At 38.5% G+C, this 21,720-nt stretch overlaps 1 protein-coding gene across 4 annotated transcripts in view; it reads right to left on the bottom strand.

Annotated features, from left to right (window-relative positions):
- The window catches only part of TOX3 (TOX high mobility group box family member 3), an 88,186-nt gene that overhangs the window by 15,224 nt on the left and 51,242 nt on the right, over window positions 1-21,720 (bottom strand). Inside the window, exons 2-4 of one of the 4 annotated variants that reach the window (XM_044986758.1) lie at window positions 13,058-13,123; window positions 8,859-9,113; window positions 6,443-6,508 (exon numbers count right to left, since the gene is read on the bottom strand). In XM_044986758.1, coding sequence (XP_044842693.1) covers window positions 6,443-6,508; window positions 8,859-9,113; window positions 13,058-13,123 — 387 coding nt within the window. The remainder of the gene's footprint in view (window positions 1-6,442; window positions 6,509-8,858; window positions 9,114-13,057; window positions 13,124-21,720) is intronic. The other 3 variants (XM_044986759.1, XM_044986761.1, XM_044986762.1) reach the window with 3 other exon arrangements.

The following is a 21,720-nucleotide window of genomic DNA, read 5'->3' as shown; positions in this document are numbered from 1 at the left end:
ACGTTGGGCTTGCTACTATTCTTAGAACTATCTTGGTTGTTCTTGTTGGTCTGCAGCCTGGGTCTGCTGTGGCTTATCATCATCTAAGTCAAGACTTTCTCCAATTTTCCTCTTTTATACCACTTTTGCAAAGAGATTAAAAAAAATAACCACACCTTAAACTATGTGATAGTTGCCTTTTCCAACTATATTTCAAAAGCAATCCGTATATGGTGTAGATCAGTGGTTCTCAAACTTGGCCCGCTGCTTGTTCAGGGAAAGTCCCTGGTAGGCTGGACCGGTTTGTTTACCTGCCGCGTCCGCAGGTTCGGCTGATCACGGCTCCCACTGGCCGCGGTTCGCTGCTCCAGGCCAATGGGGGCTGCAGGAAGGGCGGCCCGCACATCCCTCATCCCGCGCCGCTTTCTGCAGCCCCCATTGGCCTGGAGCAGTGAACCGCGGCCAGTGGGAGCCGCGATTGGCTGAACCTGCGGACATGGCAGGTAAACAAACTGGCCCGGCCCGCCAGGGGCTTTCCCTGAACAAGCAGTGGCCCAAGTTTGAGAACCACTGGTGTAGATCCCACTTCTGTCTTGGAGCTTGGTTCTATTAACACAGAAATTAACAAGGTAACAAATTCTACTCACTCCTTCACTCCACAGAACTCATCCGAGGCGTGGCTGCTCCTAGACTGCAGACTTTTCTCTATATTCCTATAGTGCCTATCACAATATTGTCTCAGCCTGGCGGGCCTAAAGGCAGTCCTGCTATATTCATGCTAAATAATTAATTTTTCTTCTTCACAACCTAGATCTTTCCTCTCTCTTTCTAGAAAGCCCCTCACATATCTGGAAGGTGTAATAAGTCACATGCACCAGTGACTCAGCAAAACCCCATAATATTTACTAGGAGCAACATCACCAGCTCACTGGATGGGTGTCTCAGGCAAATACTGCCAATCTGTATCATATTGCTGCTACTTAACTCAATCTAAGGTTTCTATGATATGGTAGGAGTCCATGTTGACTAATGGATCATAAATGGGGATTCTCATTTCAATATACTCAGTTTCCTCTTTGCTCTGAGTTGCATAATTTTTTGATGCATTTGGTGTTTTTGTTTGTTTGTACTGTAACAAGTTCACTAGCACCTGGATTTGTTAAATTTGTATCAAGAGGAGAGGAAGGAGGAAACACGTCTTATAGCAAAGAGACTGTTTTGTCTACACTGAAACATACAAAATTAAAATGGCATTGAGAGCATAATAAACTAGAGTCTAAAAAGACCAGTTAGATGTTTTAGTCCATCACCAAGATAGGGAAGGATTGTATTTGCTTTAGTATTGTGTCAAACTGCAGTGGTTGTCTGCTGTAGCCGGGATTATTACTGTAAATTGAGTGGGCTATATATACTGTTTATTTCCACCTCTAGAAATCCCAAAAGTTGTTCAACTGAGCTTTGAACTCAAATCTGCAGGTATAAAACCAGTTATCATGATTCCAATGCACAATAGTATTGCAAAGCCTTATGTCAGGGTTCCTTCTCCACTCTGAACTCTGGGGTACAGATGTGGGGACCCGCATGGAAGACCTCCTAATCTTATGTTTACCAGCTTAGGTTAAAACTTTCCCAAGGCACAAGTTCCACCTTGTCCTCGATCGCTGCCACCACCAAGTAATTTAAACAAACATTCAGGGAGGGCCACTTGGAGCCCTACCTCCCCCCAAAATATCCCCCCAAGCCCTTACACCCCCTTTCCTGGGGATGCTTGAGAATAATATCCTAACCAATTGGTTACAAAGTGAGCACAGATCTAACCCCCTGGGTCTTTAGGACACTGAAAAACAATCAGGTTCTTAAAAGAAGTTTATTTTAAAAAAATAGATAAAAGAATCACCTCTGTAAAATCAGGATGGAAGATAAGGTTACAGGGTAACAAAAAGATTCCAAACACAGAGGATTTCCCCTCTAGGCAAAACTTTAAAGTTACAAAAACAGGGATAAACCTCCCTCTTAGCACAGGGAAAATTCACAAGCTAAAACAAAAGATAATCTAATGCATTTCTTTGCCATTACTTACTATTTCTGCAATACTAGATGCTTAGTCCAGATATAGCTTAGGGAGATGTATTTACCCTGCCCTGGTTCCTTTGCTGACTCCAAGAGAACCAAACAAAGACACAAACAAAAACCTTCCCCCACAAATTGGAAAGTATCTTCTCCCTTTATTGGTCCTTTTGGTCAGGTGCCAACCAGGTTATCTGAGCTTCTTAACCCTTTACAGGTAAAAGAGGAATTAACCCTTTACATGGTAAAGAGGGATCTTATGCTACCCTTAGCGGTATGTTTATGACACCTTAACTGAGAATTAAGGGTCTACTCCTCCAAGGTGCTAAGCATCTTTTGAAAGACGCTGAATACACACAACGCTCACTGACTTCAATGAGAGCCAAAGACATGCAGCTTCTTGCAGGATTGGTCCCTAAGAGTACCCCTTATTTTTAGTTACACTTAGTCAACAGCAAATTATTTATTTTGAGATCATGTCTGTGGGTATTGTATTTCTTGAAAGGGGTGACTATAAAAACGACTATTCCTAAAGTACAACTCAAGTATAAAACAGATTAATACTACTTATCTTAATCTGAAATTTAGTGGCCCACAGTTTCTTGAGAAAAAAATCAAATCACTGAACATAAAAGATCTCTGCTGGTGAGAAATAGCCACTGTTCCTATAAATGAATAATTATCACCTTCCAGAATTAGTTGTATTTTTTCCTATTAAGGATGGCAATAAACATGTTCATAACAATAACAAGGGCTTGTTTTAATAGAACGTTCCAGGCATTAAACACATTAATGACCCATGAAATAACTGTTTTATCTGTAACACATTAAACAACATAGCTATAACTCTGTATTAATTGAAAACCTACTTCTTTCTCTCAAAATATAAAATTATAAACCGAATACTAAAAAAAGATTACATGGAAGTTTCTTTGTAAATGAAAATTAAAGATATAAATTAGAGGTATGCAGTCATGTGTGGCGAAGTAATTGCCTGAAATGAAGACTTTTTTGCCATTTGAACTAGTTTTTTTTTTTTTTAAGCTTTTTGAGTTAATCTAGTCACTGAAAAACTAAATTAGCAATTTGGGATTAAATACAGTAAGATTCAGATCTTTAAGTAAAAAGCACCACTATTTTGAGATGTTCATAACATTTCCTTCTTCAGTTTGCGTATTTACTACCCTCTAACAGGATAAAAATTGCAACTAAATTCTTTAAGGCCATGACATCGGTTCACTGTTTATTTAAAAGTCTCTTCTTATTATCTCAGTTATAGCCACCATGATTTTTTGATTTTTGACCTCAGTCCCACATTTAAATTGTAACATAATTAAAGATGAGTTTATTCCAAAATGAATTAAGTGTATCTGGGCAGAATCCTAAATGTAATCAGGGTATTGTCACAATCATAAAACTCAAATAGGATCAAATCCTCACCAAACAGAAAACACAATTTCTCCAACAGTCAGTAAAATATATCAAGTAATATATGTAAATTTATCAGTTTGTTTTTGTCAATTCTATACTTTTTTGGATAAAAAAATCAGACTGAAAAGAGAAAATTACTTTATTGTCTGTTTCTTGGATATCAGAAAGAGAATTTCGAAATTCATCAAAGCTAACCTTCTGTTATGTACAACAGGCTAAGCTGAAAAGAATGTTAACAAGTTCAATTTTCATTCAATCAGCACTACTGCTCTCTGAAATGTTTCATTGCAGGAAAGAAATAAAAATAATCTATATGGTAATTATGAGGATGAATCCCCCAGTAACTTTCAGCTACATGAAAGGTCAGTTCTATTCAAGATATTTTATCAGTCCCCTGCACATACTCCTGTCCTGTCATTTTAAATCTGAACAGCATTTTATTTTCCCATTTACAGCTACCTGCAGAATTAAGTACTTAAGCCAAATAAGAAAAAAAAAGAGAGAAAGAAAGAAATGTTGAACGCTGGCAAAGGCTATAATAGCATGGAGATAAATCGTTCAGCTGCTCTCTCTCAAGCCTCTGGGGCTGCAGATTTTTCTTCTCCTGGTGCACTGTGGGTATTCAAAACTTGTTCAACATGATTTCATTTCATTTCAGGCACTGCCTGAGAAAACTAAATTACAGAATCAATCATACAGAAGGTCAGAGTGAGACTTCATTACAAGTATTGCATGCTTGCATGAATATCTTTCATTTATGACTGACCCAATATGTCACAATAGCTGTCTAGTAAAAATAATCCACTTTCTGAAATTGATGTACTACTGATGTCAATGCTACTCAGCAGGCTGGGCAGATTATAGAGAGGTGTTAAAAAAAGGAACCCTCAGGAGCACAAGTTGTAGTTTTATAGAATTGCCATCTTTTGTAGATTAAAATAATTTTTCAGATGATCATCTAAACAGACAACAGAGCCTCAGTGTAAAAGGTTTTTGCCAGAATATTGCTACTGATTTCTACTTATTTTGAGTCAGATATTTATAAGTTTAGTATCTGCATCATGTAAATCAAGGGTTTCTTTGAAGTCCAAAAAGCATCAACATTCAATTTTTCATTAATACATTTTTGAATACTAGGATTTTATTTGCATATTATTAAAATGTGACTGTTAATCATACTGCGCTCCTTTTATCTCCCCTTTTTTGTTGCTGTTGTCTGGTTTTAAATGTAATAGCATGCATTTAAGTAAGATAAATGTGTTGCGCTTGTTGCCAATAATAATGAAGCTAATCAGCAATGTGACAAATTGTCACTCTTTTCTAAAGCAAAACCAATGTGACAGGGTAGGAAATCAGTCCCAATACATCATAAACTATCTTGTTCATAATAGCATGAACAATTGTTAATCCATCAATACAATCTTTTAATAACTGCTAGACCACATTTATTCTGGTAATAAACATCTTGCTTGCACTTTGCATGAACTGAAGAATCTAAGTAATAATAAATCAAGAATATAATGTAAAGTATTATTTATTATTTTTCTGGTCCTCCTATGGGGAATATCTGAGGAGCCTGCAAAAGTATTGTGATGTAGCTAGCCAACTCTGTGCCCTAAGGGAGACATAGGAGAGCCTTGACATAACCTATTTTTAACCATGCCTCTGGCGATTCTGCGTTCAAGTTTATAGGTGAACATGTCAGGTAGTACATAGAACAAAGCCAAAGACACACTGTATTAATCATAATTCTGTCCAAGCACATTTTATTTTTTCAACATTTGTGATTTAAAATCTCATGACATTTCTTCAAGGTGAAATTCTACTGGATTTTTCAACAAGGTAAGTCTATCTCAAGCTAAAATAACTATCACTTACAGTAAGGTCTCTAATAATTCAGAAAACGACCAATGAACTTGATGTGGTGCATCTCAAATTATTTTAACTGTTCGTATTCAGCAAAGGAAACTACTGTTTGTCTTTTAGTATCTAGAAACTATCTCCTTTTGTAATTAGCCATACACTATTAATGAAGCACTAAAGTAAGACTACCCAAAATCACTGCATAAGAGCATTGTTCTGTAAGCGTATATGAATATCATAATTATTTTATGGCCCCATCTTTAGTTCTGTCAGATACAGTAAATTCAATTGACCACGAAATGAAATTTCATACTCAAAATGCCTCCTTTACATTTTTTTATTGCTGTAATAAAGTTTTTATAGCTCCCAGGCAAAGTAATTCATGAAATGTCTAATTTAAAGATGAATTCTAATATTATTAATAAATATTTACCAGTTTAATAAAGTGCCCATTTTCAATATAAAATATTATATACTGTTTTCATTATCTATTTTCAGAATAAAGATGATCAATTGGGAATGTATCTGAATAACAGATAGAGATAAAGGAGTTTTGGGAAACCTGCATGATGACCATTCTTTATTTTTTTTAAAGATCCTTAAGCTACCCAGTGTTTCTGGGCAGGGGAAGAGTTTGGTTTAAGAAGAAAGGGGAGAAAAAATGTAAATCACTTAAAAATATGGGCTGGCTCTCCCACAGTAAAACCCACAGGGGGCAGTCCTGGGGAGGAAATCATCACACGAATTCCCCTGCAAAGTTCCTCCTTGGTCAGGCTATGGGACCTACCCCACAACTTATCATCAGCTAACTAGTAAGGCAGCTCCATTAGAGTACAGCTTCCTCAGCACCACCTGAATTGCGGGGGGCGGGGTTTGGGTTGACAGTCTCCTCAGAAAATCTCAGAGGGGCTGGTGGGAGGATGAGGTGTATGCTTGCCGAGGTCTCCTCCTGGCCCACCAGGAACCAATCCTGCACCAATCAATCAATGGTATCTATGGTATCAAATTCAATAGGCACACAATCAAGCCTCCAGTGTCTACTCCTTCCCCCAGAGTGGGCCCTGGAAAATGAAGGACGTGATTCTGCAGAAGCATAGCTAACCTGGGGGGTGAGGGGGTCCAGTGGAGAAGAAGTGATCCAATCAGAGGGTCTCTTCCATAAGCAGATCTGAAGGGGATCAGCCAACACCATTATTTGTGGGGAATCACAAAATATGAAAAATGCAAAATTAAAGGACAAATCCTGGTCACTTTGGTCACACAATCCAACTGGTAACGCCAAGGGGAAGTATGCAGGATGTGGTAAAAAACATTCTATTATTTGTGCCTGAACTGGTTGCGGAGTGTTAACTATATATCCATACAAATCACAACAGTTCAGGATTCCCTACTTCTTGGGCACATAATTCCCTACTTCTACTCCAAAGCCTGAGACTTTATTAAACGTTTTTTCTCTGGTTTAATCACTCCTTGTGCTCAATACATACACAGGCAGGGTGAGATCAGAGGAGAGGGATCGTATTCTGAACGTTATGACTCCTGGCCATGGAATTATTTGGACTTTCTGCCTGCTCAGCACTGAGATGCTTTTATTTATTTATTTATTTTTAGCATTAGCTATTTATCATGACCTTAATGGGAACATTCAATTTTGCAATGAAGCCAGCAAGCTGTAATGGGCTTTCAGCTAGAATGGAGAAATCCAAAGAAATATTTGCTGCACGTGTATTTGTAATTTTTTAAATTATTGAAGCTCTGTGGAAATCCAATCTTTCCATGCTTTTACCTTATCTGGAGTGTTTAATTTAAAAAAATAAGACAATTTATACAAAACTGTAAGCTGACAATATGACTTGCTTTCTTCTAGATCACCAGTAAACTTGTATTTTAATTTCACCACACTAAGCAGAAGCTCCTAGAAAACTGCTAATCTGACTAAATAACTATTAGTTGTATAACATGTCTAGCTGTATATATAGCCGTTCTTTATTATGAAATACAGAAACTAATTCAAACTGTAGCCAAGGAGTTTAAAATGCTAAGTACAGTAAATGTGCCACTGAGATTGGAAATAACTGTGGATCTGATAGCCTAACCCTAAAACCACTCAAAAAATGGGACCTGTAGGAGAAAAATCTACAAGGTTCCCTTTTGCAGAGTTCCCTGCCAGATCAAGTGAGATTTGAATCCCTGAACACTGGAATGAGCAAACAGTGTGGACAATAAAATACATGGACCCTGCAAGCTACATGCAGATCTACTAGACACCATGGCAGTCTGTTTGAGGAACTGTGTCTTCTGAAAGTTCCTCCTACAACTTTCCCAGCCATATGGTCAGAGTCATTCTGGCCAGAGACTCCTCAATCCACTGCTATCCCAAGAGACTTCCCACTAAAGTGGGAGCTTCACAGCATGAAAAGGCTCTGTAGAAAAGTTAATATACCTTAAAGCTTTACTAATTTTTTAGTGGATTCTGATTGTTGGGGTTAATAGTGTACCTATCATGCTGGCTGAACCTTTCCTCACAGTCAGATCTCTACTTCGCACCCCATTCCCACCCCACCCCAGGCTTCCCAGAGGCCAAGGGGTAGATGATGCCTGGCCTCAGTCTATCACCACTCCCACGGGCATGCACAAGCAGCGTGCCCCTGTGTTTGCGGATCCTCCAAGGACAATCTTATTCTGTATTTCCAAGCCTAATCAAAATACTGAAAACAAACTCAAGTTATTAATTTAAAAAGATTAAATGCAGGGCTCTTAGAATAACTCCATGGAATATACATACATAGTATAGTCAAATATTTCCTTTACTGTCGATAGGTTGGTTCAAAAGGGAAAGGAAATGAAGAAACATTCTCTGTATTATGCTAGCCAACCATCCCTGGTACTGTCAAGGGAGTCCCTTACCTTCCAAAATATAGCCAAATAATTCCTTTAGAACTAACTGGCCTAACACAGGAGGAATTTTTACAGGGGAAGAGCCAGTTCCTTCAATTCTATAGGACAAATTCTGCCCTCAAAAGCGCGGATATAGTTCTCATGAACTTCCTCAGCAGTCCTGAGTGCATTCAGTGGTAAAATCTGGCCTATGGACATGGGTTTCTAAATCCAGTCCCAGATTGCAAATTCTTATGTTAACACTATTACCAGGCTGGTTCCTTTATTGTAAAATAGAGACATCCATTCATATGCAGCTCAACAATACATAGTTTATTAATAAGAAAGCCCACATTCCTGAATAGTTACCTTTAAACATTTTCCAGTTGCCATAGTGAAGCAAATAATGCTATTCCGTTAGTTGTAGTATTTCCTATCATATGTAAAGTGCTGCAGATACGCAGGTAATATGATCTATTTAATACTGGCAAGTGTTTAAGGGTGACCACTGTTCTACTAACTCAGACTGATATTTTGAGAGGTCAATGAAAATAGGTATTTTTACATATTACAAAAATCTGCATTTTTATGTTTTGACAGGTGCTGTTAATTCACTGAAAGATACAAAGGACCATGCCTACCATATGCAATCCATTGCTGTGGATTACACCATCTTGCTCCACAAGATTTCGTGATATTGTAATAGAAGGAAGATCCAAGCTCTGTGGAGGAAACTGGGGTGTAAATTCATTTCCTTGTCCAGGCAGCTGGTCGCCTAGACCCTGAAAGGGCAACAGTATATCTGCCATTCCCAGCGTGGGGTCTGACTCAGGAGGGGGCGTAATTGGTGGGATCTCAAACTCTTCATCTCCAAGGCTTGGAGTATGGAATGTCTGCTAAAAGAAAAGAAAAAGCAACCATATTAGAGTGCACCATTCTAAATATTCATTTTTGGATTTGCAAACCAAAGGAATTCTGTATTATTTAGCTCTCAAATGAAAACTCTGAAAATAACAAATTTTATAAGTTTCATATACATAGGGCTTTGTGGATAATTCTGATTAAAGATTTAAGTCTCATTATCATATGGTTTTAATGGAGTATCAGTATTAACAGTTTTTTAATGTGTACTTAATTAGCAACATCTGTCTTTGTTGTTAGACTGAACATCAGCCACACTGGATTTGGCCGTATAACAAATTGCCACTTTATTTATATGTTTTTGAAATAGCATCAATGGCTTACATTATTCTTATGCTTCATAAAATACTGACAATTTTGTAGCACATACACTCCATTAATCCAGTACAGAACATGGCACATGTTTGTTTCCTTTTTACAACGAACAAACATGAAATATTATAATTCAGTTTTCGATTTCTTTTCTACTCCATCCATGAAATATAACGGACCCCTTTACATAAGGGTTATTATTTGGAGTACAGATATTTATACAATAGCAATGGTGATTATAGTAGCTTCCAGTGTTTTTTGAAGCAAGCCAGCATGTTTGAACAGTGGGGTTTTTTTTATTAAGTAAACACCTGTTAAGATGCCTGGAGCAGAACATTTACTGCCAGTTATCTTCAGGGTTTGTATGTGTATGTTTGTGTGTGTGTCTAAGATTATCTTTACTCAACTACAGTCTGGATCTGGCCTCTACATTGCTGACTTTTATTTGAAGGGAAAAAAAAAAAAGAACTATGCCTATTCAGATTTCTTTCTTGTTAGCTAAATGAATTTCTGTATATTACTTCAGGTCCACTGCTGCTTAATAATAGAAATCTAATACTTGGAATTAGGCCATTTCACATGTACCCAAATCAGGACTATCTCAATCAAACTGGGCAGCTGGCAATCCTAAAATAGGCACTTTGTCTTGTTTTGAATATGCAACACTGCTCTGGGATTTATTTGTTTGTTTTAGTTCAAAATTCTAGTTGAGAGGGGCAAAAAATTGTTTCATGTATTATTTACATTGTTTGAAAGAGTGTCTTAATTCCAGTTAATTTTAAAATGATATGTTCAGTGAAAGATCTCATTAACTGCTGTAAATTGTCATCCTTCAAACTGTTAATGATGATATAAATTAATAACCGCTTGAGAGAAGATGGAAACCGAAACACAAGTAAAACCTTTGCTTGCATACAGAACCTGTCAGCTGTCATTATTGGTCTCTCACCAGAAATGATGAGGTCCCAGACTGCTACAGTCTGCAGGAGCATAGTGAGAGAGTCTGCTGAGACTCTAGCAGTCTCGCTTGATGCAGAATATTGCAACTTAATTCCAGATTTGAAAGCTGGTCCTGCTTTAGGGAGATATTTGACTTTCATTGCCATGTTACAAAAGGCGCACATTTTCTTACGGTGGAGCTCTGAGTTCACAGACACAAAGGATGGATTGGCCATGAGAAGTGGTTGGCTAATGAACATAACCCTATGGCTGCATTTGCAGTTATTTTGGCACTAATGTGGTCTAGTAACAGATGCAACTGTAATTTGTGACTCATTTGCTACCCCATTACTGCTTAATGAAATCTAACACATCACATTAACAATACGGATAAACACTCATTCTTGATATGTGGCATTTGGCTGTTTTCATTACCACTGTAATTAACACTTGAAATATTATTTCAATAAATATTTAAGGTGCTTTAAAATGGGTCATGGTAATCATCATGACACAGAGACAGGAAACAAAGCAAACGTGTGGATTCTAAACATGAAGGTGTTCTAGTGCTTACACTGTTCTCTCTGTAGGGCATTATTTACGAGAATAAAATGGTTTTCTAGCACGGCGGCATCCATATGCAAAATCCTAATGAATAAGCTGCGCTCATTTAAATGTAAAAACTGAATAACAAAACACACACTGAATGCAGTAATTGCCAAGTTAGGCTCACACTATAATGCAAATATTAACACTTAATCATATTCTTATTCTTTCTCCAAGCAGTGAAATCAGCATTATTAGACTAGCTCTGAAACTCTGTTTTAAGTGTCATATTTATGAGGTCGTAGTATGAGAATGGGATTTTGTTTCCTCATCTAAAGGGATAAATCCATTACAATTGTATAAATATATAATGCAACATTTTTATAACTTACGAGAAGCAGAGAGACAATCACGAGTAAACTGATGAGTACTTACATAAAAGTAATTCTCACAATATAATTGCTTGAAATAAGTATACATTAAAAAATATCTCTAAATGATCCAAGAATGAGGATAAAATAGATGTAATCTAAAAGAAAAAAAAAGTATTCTAGTGATGTCGTCTTAATCCAAATCACTGGGCTATTCAGATTGTAGAAAGAGGTATGTGATTTGATATTGCAGAAAGGTGCTGTTATAACCAAGATAGTATATCTTTTCTGGGGGTTATCTTACCAATTGTATTTTTTAAGTTATTAACTTTTCAAATATTTATTTCTTACTTTTTAAAAAAAAAAAGTGTGTGCATAGTTAAATGCCATCTGTACTGAAATGTTCAAAACATTTGTTCCTTTTGATAAAAATGCAAATCTGGAGAACTGTTGTATCAACATATAACAGCCAATGTCTGACACGGTGAATTATCACAGCTGGAATTAAATTGTCTCTGAACAGCTGCTGGCAGCAGAGCTTTCATCAATGTTTGATTCAAATGTAGGAAAGAAATTCTACAGAATGAAACATCATGTTGTCATTACAGATGGGGTTTGTGTTCATTATCACAAACAACACTGGAGCCAGTGCCAAACAATATTCCCTTATCTAAGCTGTCTTGCTGGATAAAAAGAGATGGTGACCATTGTAAAAATGATTCATAAAATAATACTCTTAATTTGAACCTTCATCTTTATTGTAACACCTTCTTTGCCACTTAATTCCACACCACTTTCTGTTTTACTATAACGAGCACAGTCATGACAGAGTTGTCACTTTCAATGAATAAGGTCAAGGCTGCTCATTTTTCTAACCTTTCCTCGCCCTTGAGAGATTTATGATATACACCTTATGTACATATTAAATATTACTTACTACCAGTTTCTGCCTCTCTCTCCATATTAATATATTACACACGCATGCACATACTTTTTTAGGCAATACATCTTGCCCTTTTTATCTTTCCACCCTCATTGGAACAATCGCTGTTATTTTCCAGGTATGCCCAAAAGGCAGCTCCATCTGGAGCTGATGCCAACACTACTGCAACGATAGTCTAAACAACTGGCTGACAGTAGATCGTGGTCTAAAAACAACTACGGGAGCAGTGGTTGGTGCATACAGCCCTTCACTAGCCCCACTCCTAAAAGCTAGCAGCCAAATGTATCACCTCAGTGACCTGTCAGCCGACATCAATTCGGACCCAAGGCTTGTTCCCAAGCCCATGTGTAAAACTTGGCTGAAAGTCTGTTCCTCCTTCCCTCAACACAAACATTGCAGCCAACTAAGTTGTTTTGTTTTCTAACTTATGTGAATGTTAAGAACCCAAATTAAAATGTTTGTATCTATGAGTGAAATTAGCATATTAGCTACTAATGACTTCTACTAGGCTTGCTTTCAAAATCTACACCTACTGTGCCTTTTATTTGTTTCCTTCTGTTTATAATTTTTTTCATACATAAAGCAGATTTGTTTCTATTGACATGCTATGTAAGTAACAGCCTTATGGACAGCTAAATTGAGTAGTAATGGAGAGCTGTCAGGTTATTTTCTTTCTCATTAAAGTCTTTATTTTGTGCTCCATAAAACACATACAAATTCAGCACTTCATTCTTCATCTGTTGAAAGTCTGTTAAATTATCAAAGCAAACAGCAGAATATGAACACAGATAAAAAGAAAAACATCTACCTCATTTGCAGAAAGAAATGCATTATTTGCCTCCGTCATGTTCATGTAGTTGTTATTGTTTCCAAACTGAAAGAAAAATAGATATTTGGCTTTTAATATATGCCATGATAAACCTTTATGACTATACAGTCAAAATATATTCTTTATCCCATCAACTACCCAGAAAAGAACTGTTTCTGAAAAAAAAGATAAGATGTAAATCTGCACAAGCTCTTTTGGAGCTGCTATAGTCACAACCAAGCTGGATGATTCTGATTATTATATTGCTGACTGAATTAGTATGGATCATTTGTGTCCCCCAGTTCTGCATAGGAAGGGTCCACTCTGTGCATGGAATCTGCCCCTTCTCATGCAGAAGGCAGGGTCAGCTGACTCTGCAGCACAATCACCTCTATCAACCAAGCACTTCACGGGTCCATTCTCAGAAATAGATAATTCATCCCCAGGCTCTATGATGTTTCTGCAAAGGCCCACCCATCACTCAGGAGGTCCAGAGGGAAACCAGTGCCAGGGGAGTCCCCAGTAGCAGGGTTTCAATTAGAGCTATTTTAAAAAGGAAAGAGGGAGAGGGAGGATGAAGGAAGTCTGCAAGATTTTTTTTTTTAAACTTCTCCCTCGTCTCCTCCCACCCATTCAAAAATTTGAAATCTTTTGCTCAGTTCTCATTCCAGTGGAGTCACACTGTCAGGGAGCCAATGGGAATTGTGCAGGGGATCTGCCAGGTTTGTGGTGGGTCAGTGCCCCATTCCATTGAGGGCCACTTCCTCCCACACATGTGGGCAATCAACGGGTATCCTCATGGAGATACTCTCCCCCAAGTTTCCTTCCTTCCTTCAAACTCTGAATCATGAATATCAGTTGACTGTATTTGAGAAATATTTATTCTTTTTAGAGACTAGTATGGAAAAGAGGATATTACCAGCATTTGGCTAACTGGTGATTTACATGCACTGCTCTTTTAAATGGCAGTAATCAAATGTTTGTAGGAAAATAGGTAGACTGGTAACTATCTTTATATGTATTCTCAACACACACACAAGAGCATTTCATAAGCTTTGCTTTTCAAGAACAAATACCATTGGTGTGTTTGTGTTGTCAGCTGAAACACTAAGCGATGGAGTTTCAAACCTCCATTGTGTTTCTAAGGTTCTATTTACTATGAGGCATAATGAAAAAATATAATAAAGGGTAGCAAAAATGGAAAGAGTCCCTTGGTCACATTTATGTATGTTAGGTTCATTAGTGTTGTTGCAAACTAATATTTAATACCTAACATAGCATTGTGGGAGTGAAAAAAGGGATTGCTGATATCTCTGAACACATTAATTTTTTATACACTGTCATTAACATGGCCTTCTCACACCATGAGAGTTAAGGTTGCATCAGCATTTCTATCCTGACCTCCTATTATCTGAGTTTTATAACCCAAATATAAATCTTTCCTTGGGTCTTTTCCTTGTCTTACAAAGTCCTGCGTGCATTTTATTTGAAATGATTTTTTTTAAAATAGACATTTTTGATACTACAGGGCTCTAAAATGAGTGTCTGAGAATGGGGAACTATTCACTTCCACAGCCAACCCCACAATTGTCTGCTCCAAATGAGAGAATCCTATAATGCTGCCAGAGCAGGATGAATCCATAATGAAAAGGGATGTCCTCCACCTTCACTCAGTACTTTGTCCAACTTACTGCCTGGAGGTCTTGGCGATGAAGAGGTTTCAGACCTTGCCCCTCATACCTGCAGCATCAGAGAATGAGATTGGGGGGAAGAAAACTGGGTCTTTTCTTGAAAGGGCGAATTTCCCTGAAAGACTTTCACAAGAACCTTTTCCCAAACTCAAATATGGGACAACTGCAGCAGCATTGGGAGGAGGGAAGAAAAGGAAGATGGGTAAAGGGAACTGGGGTCTGATCCAAAGCCCACTGTAGTAAAATGAGTGTCTTTCCATTGACTTCACTGGCCTGTGGATCATGCCCTTGGAGATAGCAGTTTAGAAACAGGGTAGAAGACAGAACGGGAGGAACTATGCGGAGAAGGGAAGGGAAGAGATCAACTGCAAAATCAGAGAGTAAAATCTCCACCCCAAAATACGAAGCGATACACAAACTGTATCTAGGATATGGTCTAAGTAAAACTGGTGTTTATGGTAAACATATACTGTGTCATAACTACAACTAACTATATAGCTAAAGATGATGTACATATAAAATTCACCCAGAGGCTTAGTTTTTAGAGTCAGCCATTGCATATTCACAGGAATTTTTTCCAGACAAGATTTTGTGTGGATTTTTAGCATACAGACTTAGTACTCATGCACAGCAGTGAGACTGACATGATAGATTTCTCATGTCAGTGAGCCGAGAACTAAGAAGGATTTACTATAAATGTTTACTATAAATGAAAAACTATAATGTCTCCAAAGGAGCTGTTCTTTTCTACAGTAACAAAAAAAAAACCACTACCACTTGTTAAAATAATATCTAAATACAGTCATGTACAAGAGAGTGATTTTATCATACTCTACTGGGTAGAGCCAAATTCAACCCTACTATAAAATGAGCGTATCTTTCCTGAGGTCGGACCTGCGCGCAACAGGCCAGGTTTTGGCTATATACCTTTAAGAAGAGTTAGAATGATGTACTTTCTTCGTCTTCATATACGTAAGTACAACATAGGTTGCAGCAGATATGAATGCCATAACTGTTTTTTTCCTCAACTTTATGCTCTTAAAGTAAAAAAAAAAGCAATTCACAGATTGAAAATTATGTCTGTGTGTCATTAAGAATGTGGAACAAAATGAGAAAACAGGGAAAGTCAAAGTGAAGGTTGCAACTACATTTTTAACTTGCTATTGTGATTGAGAATTGCAGCTCCTATTTTACATAACTTCAGGAACTAACCTCAGACCATGCAGTACCTGTGCTTTTGTCGGTGTGTATTACAACTTCTACATTATTTAATTGTAGATTTTTGTCTGTGAATTAGAAATCCATTTAAGACAAACTATGTTTTATCAGTGAGCATTTTAAAGATTAAACTTACTTATTATCTAATAGTAACCACAAATGACACAAGAAAATAAAATGATTATTATCTTAAGGACCTAAACAATTCAAAAAACAAATTAAGCTTAGAGTGATATAAGAACTGGGTTAGAAATCCTCTTCTGAACAGTTAGTATGCGAATGTAATTACTGAAGAAACTACAGCTAATCAGCTGTGAATTGTATCCATTAATTAGTATTTGCCCTGGAGAAATGAGAAAAATCAGTAACAATGTTAACACTGCAATGCACTGATGAGTACTGAAACACAGGGCCCTCAGCAGTTAGTCAAGCAGGTGGCTCCAATGGTCCAAGTAATTTTAAAAGCTCTCACCTGAAGTGCAGAGCTGGAATTACAAAGCACTTCTTGCATATCTTTTGTATCTATATAAAGCTATAATTAATGGCTTTTAATTTAGAAACACGTTATGATCATCTGGGAACAGTTATAAATCATTCTAAATAGAACAAGGAGTTCTATTCTATTTTAGTAAAATATTTAATTTAGAATAGGCATACAAATCAAATGTGTTGTGTGAAATGAGTCAACACCTATCTCCATTTATTTTCTGGGAACTCACTTGCCCAGACTAACGTATACGGGTAGTCTACATACTTGAGAACAGGGGGACAAAATGAGGACTAGATCCTGCAATTTAATTCATATGAGCGCAACGCTTGTGACGCTTCACTGATTTCACTGACTGGGGTGTTAAGGTGGATCCAGCTGCTGGATCTAGCCCTGATACCTTACTGTTTGAGTTGGCCTATCTGTTGTTTTAAAAATTACTTAGTAATAATAGTCAGTAATACTTTGTAATACTGTACAGTGTCTTTCACCTGAAAATCTCAAAGCACTCTACAACTATTAATGAATAAAAGTCTCTGAAGCGGCATGCAGCGTTATCCCAGTTACGCAGAAACAGAGGAACCATAAGTGACTTTCTCAGGTCACAAAGCAAGTCTGCGGCCCAACTGAAAACAGAACAAGTTTTACTGGCTGCCAATCCTGTGTTTAGCCATTAGCTCATGCTTGTTTGATTTCAAGCATCACACAAAGTCCAGTTCTAATACTGACTAAGACAGGGGTTCTCAAACTGGGGGTCAGGACCCCTCAGGTGGTCATGAGGTTGTTACATGGGGGGGTCACGAGCTGTCAGCCTCTACCCCAAACCCTGCTTTGCCTCCAGCATTTATAATGGTGTTAAATATATTAAAAGGTGTTTTTAATTTATAAGGGGGGAGGGTGTCACACTCAAAGGCTAGCTATGTGAAAGGGGTCACCAGTACAAAAGTTTGAGAACCACTGGACTAAGGGCTTGGCGACACTTACAAATTTGCAGCGCTGCAGCAGGGTGTGAAAACACACCCTCTCCAGCGCTGCAAATTGCGGCGCTGCAAAGCGCCAGTGTGGTCAAAGCCCCAGCGCTGGGAGCGCGGCTCCCAGCGCTGTCCGTTATTCCCCACAGGGAGGTGGAGTACGGACAGCGCTGGGAGAGCTTTCTCCCAGCGCTGGCGCTTTGACTACACTTAGCGCTTCAAAGCGCTGCCGGGGCAGCGCTTTGAAGTGTAAGTGTAGCCAAAGCCTAAGATTTGCACGCAGTCTCACTTTTACATATGCACACTGAATTTTGATGGAGCAAAAGAAACTGTATATGCACCCTCATTTTCTGCAATGCATTGAAAAAAGAAAAGCAGGCAAGATAAAACTGTTTTGAACAAACAAATCATCTCTTTCATTCATTCTGCATGTACAATGCCTAGGGCCCTCCCAAATTCACAGGCCATTTAGGTCAATTTCACGGTCATAGGATTTAAAAAATCATAAATTTCATGATTTCAGCTATTTAAATTTGAAATTTCACAGTGTTATAACTGTAGGAGTCCTGACCCAAAAAGGAGCTGTGGGGAGGTGGCAAGGTTATTGTGTTTGGAGGGGGAGGAGGGGAGAGGTTGCAGTACTGCTACCCTTACTTCTGTGCTGCTGCTGGAGGCAGCGCTGCCTTGAGAGCTGGGCAGCTGGAGAGTGGCAGCTGCTGGCTGAGAGACCAACTCTGAAGGCAGAGCCACCAGCAGCGCAGAAGTAAGGATGGCATGGTGTGGTATTGCCACCCTTACTTCTGTGCTGCTGCCTGCAGAGCTGGGTCCTCAATCAGCAGCTGCCACTCTCCAGCCACTCAGCTCTGAAGGCAGCTCAGAAGTAAGAGTGGCAATACTGCAATCCCCCTAAAATAACCTTCTGACCCCCTGCAACTCCCTTTTGGGTCAGGACCCCCAATTTGAGAAACGCTTATCTCTCCTGGAAAATCTGTATAGTATAGGGTAAAAGCACACAAGACCACAAGACCAGATTTCACGGTCTGTGATGCATTTTTCATGGCCATGTCTTTAGTAGGGGCCCTAGCAGTGCCCATCCAAGTGGGTGGGAGCTTTGCATTAAAACTAATGACATTATTTGGTCCTATGTCTTTAAAATTACAGCAGTCCTTGGGGTGAAATAGCCATGGACTGCAGTGGGGCCAGGATTTCATCCTTTTTTATTCTATCATAAGGTTAGGCAGGTGGGGTGTGTTTTCACTTTGGGGAATGGTAAGAAATCTCTTGTAGCTCGTTATTAGTGCCAATCCAAAGCAGTCAAGTAATTGCCATTCTGTATTCCAGTAGACCACCATTGCTGGTCTTCTCAGTTACATACTTTCGATTACAAAGCTTGAACTGAAATGTCTAAACTCACTACACATTGCAGTTTTTAAAAATATTTTTCCTATATTAGGTTAAAGCAGTGATACTCACACTGAGGCTCAGGAGCGGCAAGAGGCTCTGTAATGCACATCCTGCAGCTCTTTACAGCACGTGATATTAAAACACTGTGTGATTTAACTATTAAGCAATCTAAGTTATTAACCAGTCAGGATGCTTTACTATGTTACTGTAGTTGATAAAATAATAATACTTGGTCAGAATAAGAAAGTAAGAACGATATAGTAAGTGAAACAATTAATTCACACTACTGTTGCTCTTCTGGGTAATGCTGATCGCTAATTTGGCTCCTGAGCCATTAAGGTCTGAGTATCACTAGGTTAAAGTTTCTTTCCCACCCTACATGCTTGTCCTAACGGACAAAGTCAAATCAACCCAAGAAGCATGCTTAGGCTTTAAATATTGTACAACCCCACCCCTTCTTTTTAACTTATACCTTTCACTTGCAGTATTGCCAACCTCAGACACTCACAAATCATGAATCAGCTCCTAAAACATCGTGATGTTAGCTTAAAAATCATAAGATTTTATAAGAACAATAATTTAGATTCTGATTATTTGTGTTCTGGTTTTTGAACCTTCATGGTGTACTTGCCTTTAGGGTTTTCAATCTGTTCCCTGAAGCCAGGAGGGCTAGAAACTTTTTTTTTTTTTAATGAAAGTTGAAATTCTCATGAATTCATATGAAACTAGGAGCTGAGGCAATACTGTCAGGAACACATCACAGGTGAGAGGATACAGAGTCTGGCTTCTTCTCCAACATAGCCTCCTCAAAAACCTCAAAAAATTAAATATGGACTATAGAGTGTGTTTTTCTTCTGTAGCAGTGATGAGGCAAAACACATTTCCAGAAAGTAAAATATAAGCTACAGTACATAATCAACTTTATATTAGACCCTGTTCTAAAAACATTACCATATTTTCACAGCTGTACCAATAAGCCTCAAATCTCAAAGTATGAAAAATATGGTGGAGAATAATTCGCTCTAAAATATCCCATGATTTTCAGAACATTAACTATGAGTGAGATGGGGAGAGTTTAGATACATAGGATGAAATCTTGGTCTCACTAAAGTCAATGATAGTACGGCCACTGATCTCAATGGGGCCAGGATTTTACAAATACTACTTAGCAATTCTTAAATAATAACTTAACTGTACACATTACCATCCTTTTAAAAACCAAAACCCTAGTATAAATCTGTTGAAAATCAGTGAATAAAAATGAACATTTAGTCTTGAGAGAACTCATCCCTGGTATTCACACTAGAAAGAAGCAGAGAAATACAGCAAGTAACTTGAAGATAGACAAATGGGTAAAATTTTCAAAATGCCATCCACCTGTCTCAATGAGACTGGCAGTGAAAGGGAACAGTCCCAGCAGCAAGGGAGGGAGACACTCGCTCCTCCACTCTGGAAGTCTCTGGCACCCATTGGCCACCAGGGAGGAAGGGTGCTGATTGGCCAGCAAATCACAGCTCTGATGATTTAACCTGGAGCGGAGGCCATGTGGAGCTAGGGTGACCAGATGTCCCGATTTTATAGGGACAGTCCCGATTTTTGGGTCTTTTTCTTATATAGGCTCCTATTACCCCCCCACCCCTGTCCCGATTTTTCATACTTGCTGTCTGGTCACCCTATGTGGAGCCTCTTTCAGCTCCATTCCAGTGGCCTCACACTAGTCACCCTGAACTAGGAATTGGAATCCAGTCGGATAGATGCTGCAGGTATAGACATTCAACCCTTTGGGGGTGGGGTCAGGAAGGAATTTGTTCTCCCAGGGGCCAATTGGCAGAGGACAAGGAGTTTTTTGCCTTCCTCACAGCATCTTCAAGCCGCAGCAGATTAAGTAGGAACACGTTTAGTGCCTAACACAGGTACTCGGGTTGAGTTGTTTATTCGTTGCAACTTGCAGCCAGTTTCTAGGGCAGTTAAAAGGATAAAATGAACAGTTCTCCAAGATAAAAGACCTGGGATTTTGGTGATAGGCCTTGGGCTCATGGGATAGGGTGAGACCTTGTGGCCTTCGCAGGCTGAGATTAGACTTGCTGAGGTCCCATTCTTCTGCACCCCCTGTTCTCCTGGTGGGGGGGGGGGGGAGGCGGTACTAGGACTCAGAGACGGATGAGTCCTGGAGCATAGGCTGAGAAGAGCCTATTCCAAGTTATGGGTTATCTGGCAATGATCCCTATAACCCTGGCATGGGAACAAACTTAATGTTTGGTAGAGGAGAGTATGAGTGATTGGCAGGTAGTGCCCCTTCCCTGTGTTAAATTTTAATAAAAGTTGCGACCTGACACTTAATTCCACGCATGTGTCTGTCCTCATTTTGCCGCTATGTCTGCATCAAAGCACTTTTAGGTGACTTAAGAGCCTAAGTCCAATGGACTTTCAATGGATTTAGGCCTCTAGGAGATAACATACTTCTCTTACAGAACAAATATTTTGAATCCCTTATTTAGGTGAAAATGGAACTCATTTAACTACTGCTATAACCAGTGCCTTCATAATTATTAGTAAATAAATATCCAAAATAAATATTTAGCGCTAAATATTTAATGGGTTCTCAGTGTGCTCTTTAAACACCGTATTCTGCAAATCCTTACGCCTAATTCCTGCAAACTCTCATTCATAGCCCCATTCTATCATTTGTGCTCTCATTTCGTTGCTCCTATAAAATGGCACTCTCTAGAATAAAGCAAAAAGCCAAATTTTTAAATATGGCCATTAATTAAATTATATATATCAATTTCATATTCAAAAGTATCTATTTGCACAAGAATATGTATATTTGTGCAAGTAGATATTATAAATTATATCTACTAAATATAGCCATTAATTATATATATTCATTTC

Source organism: Mauremys mutica, chromosome 14, assembly GCF_020497125.1.
Source record: "Mauremys mutica isolate MM-2020 ecotype Southern chromosome 14, ASM2049712v1, whole genome shotgun sequence".
In the NCBI taxonomy this organism is placed as follows: domain Eukaryota; kingdom Metazoa; phylum Chordata; order Testudines; family Geoemydidae; genus Mauremys; species Mauremys mutica.
Note: the sequence above shows the minus strand (reverse complement) of the source record. Positions and strands in the feature narration are given on the sequence as shown.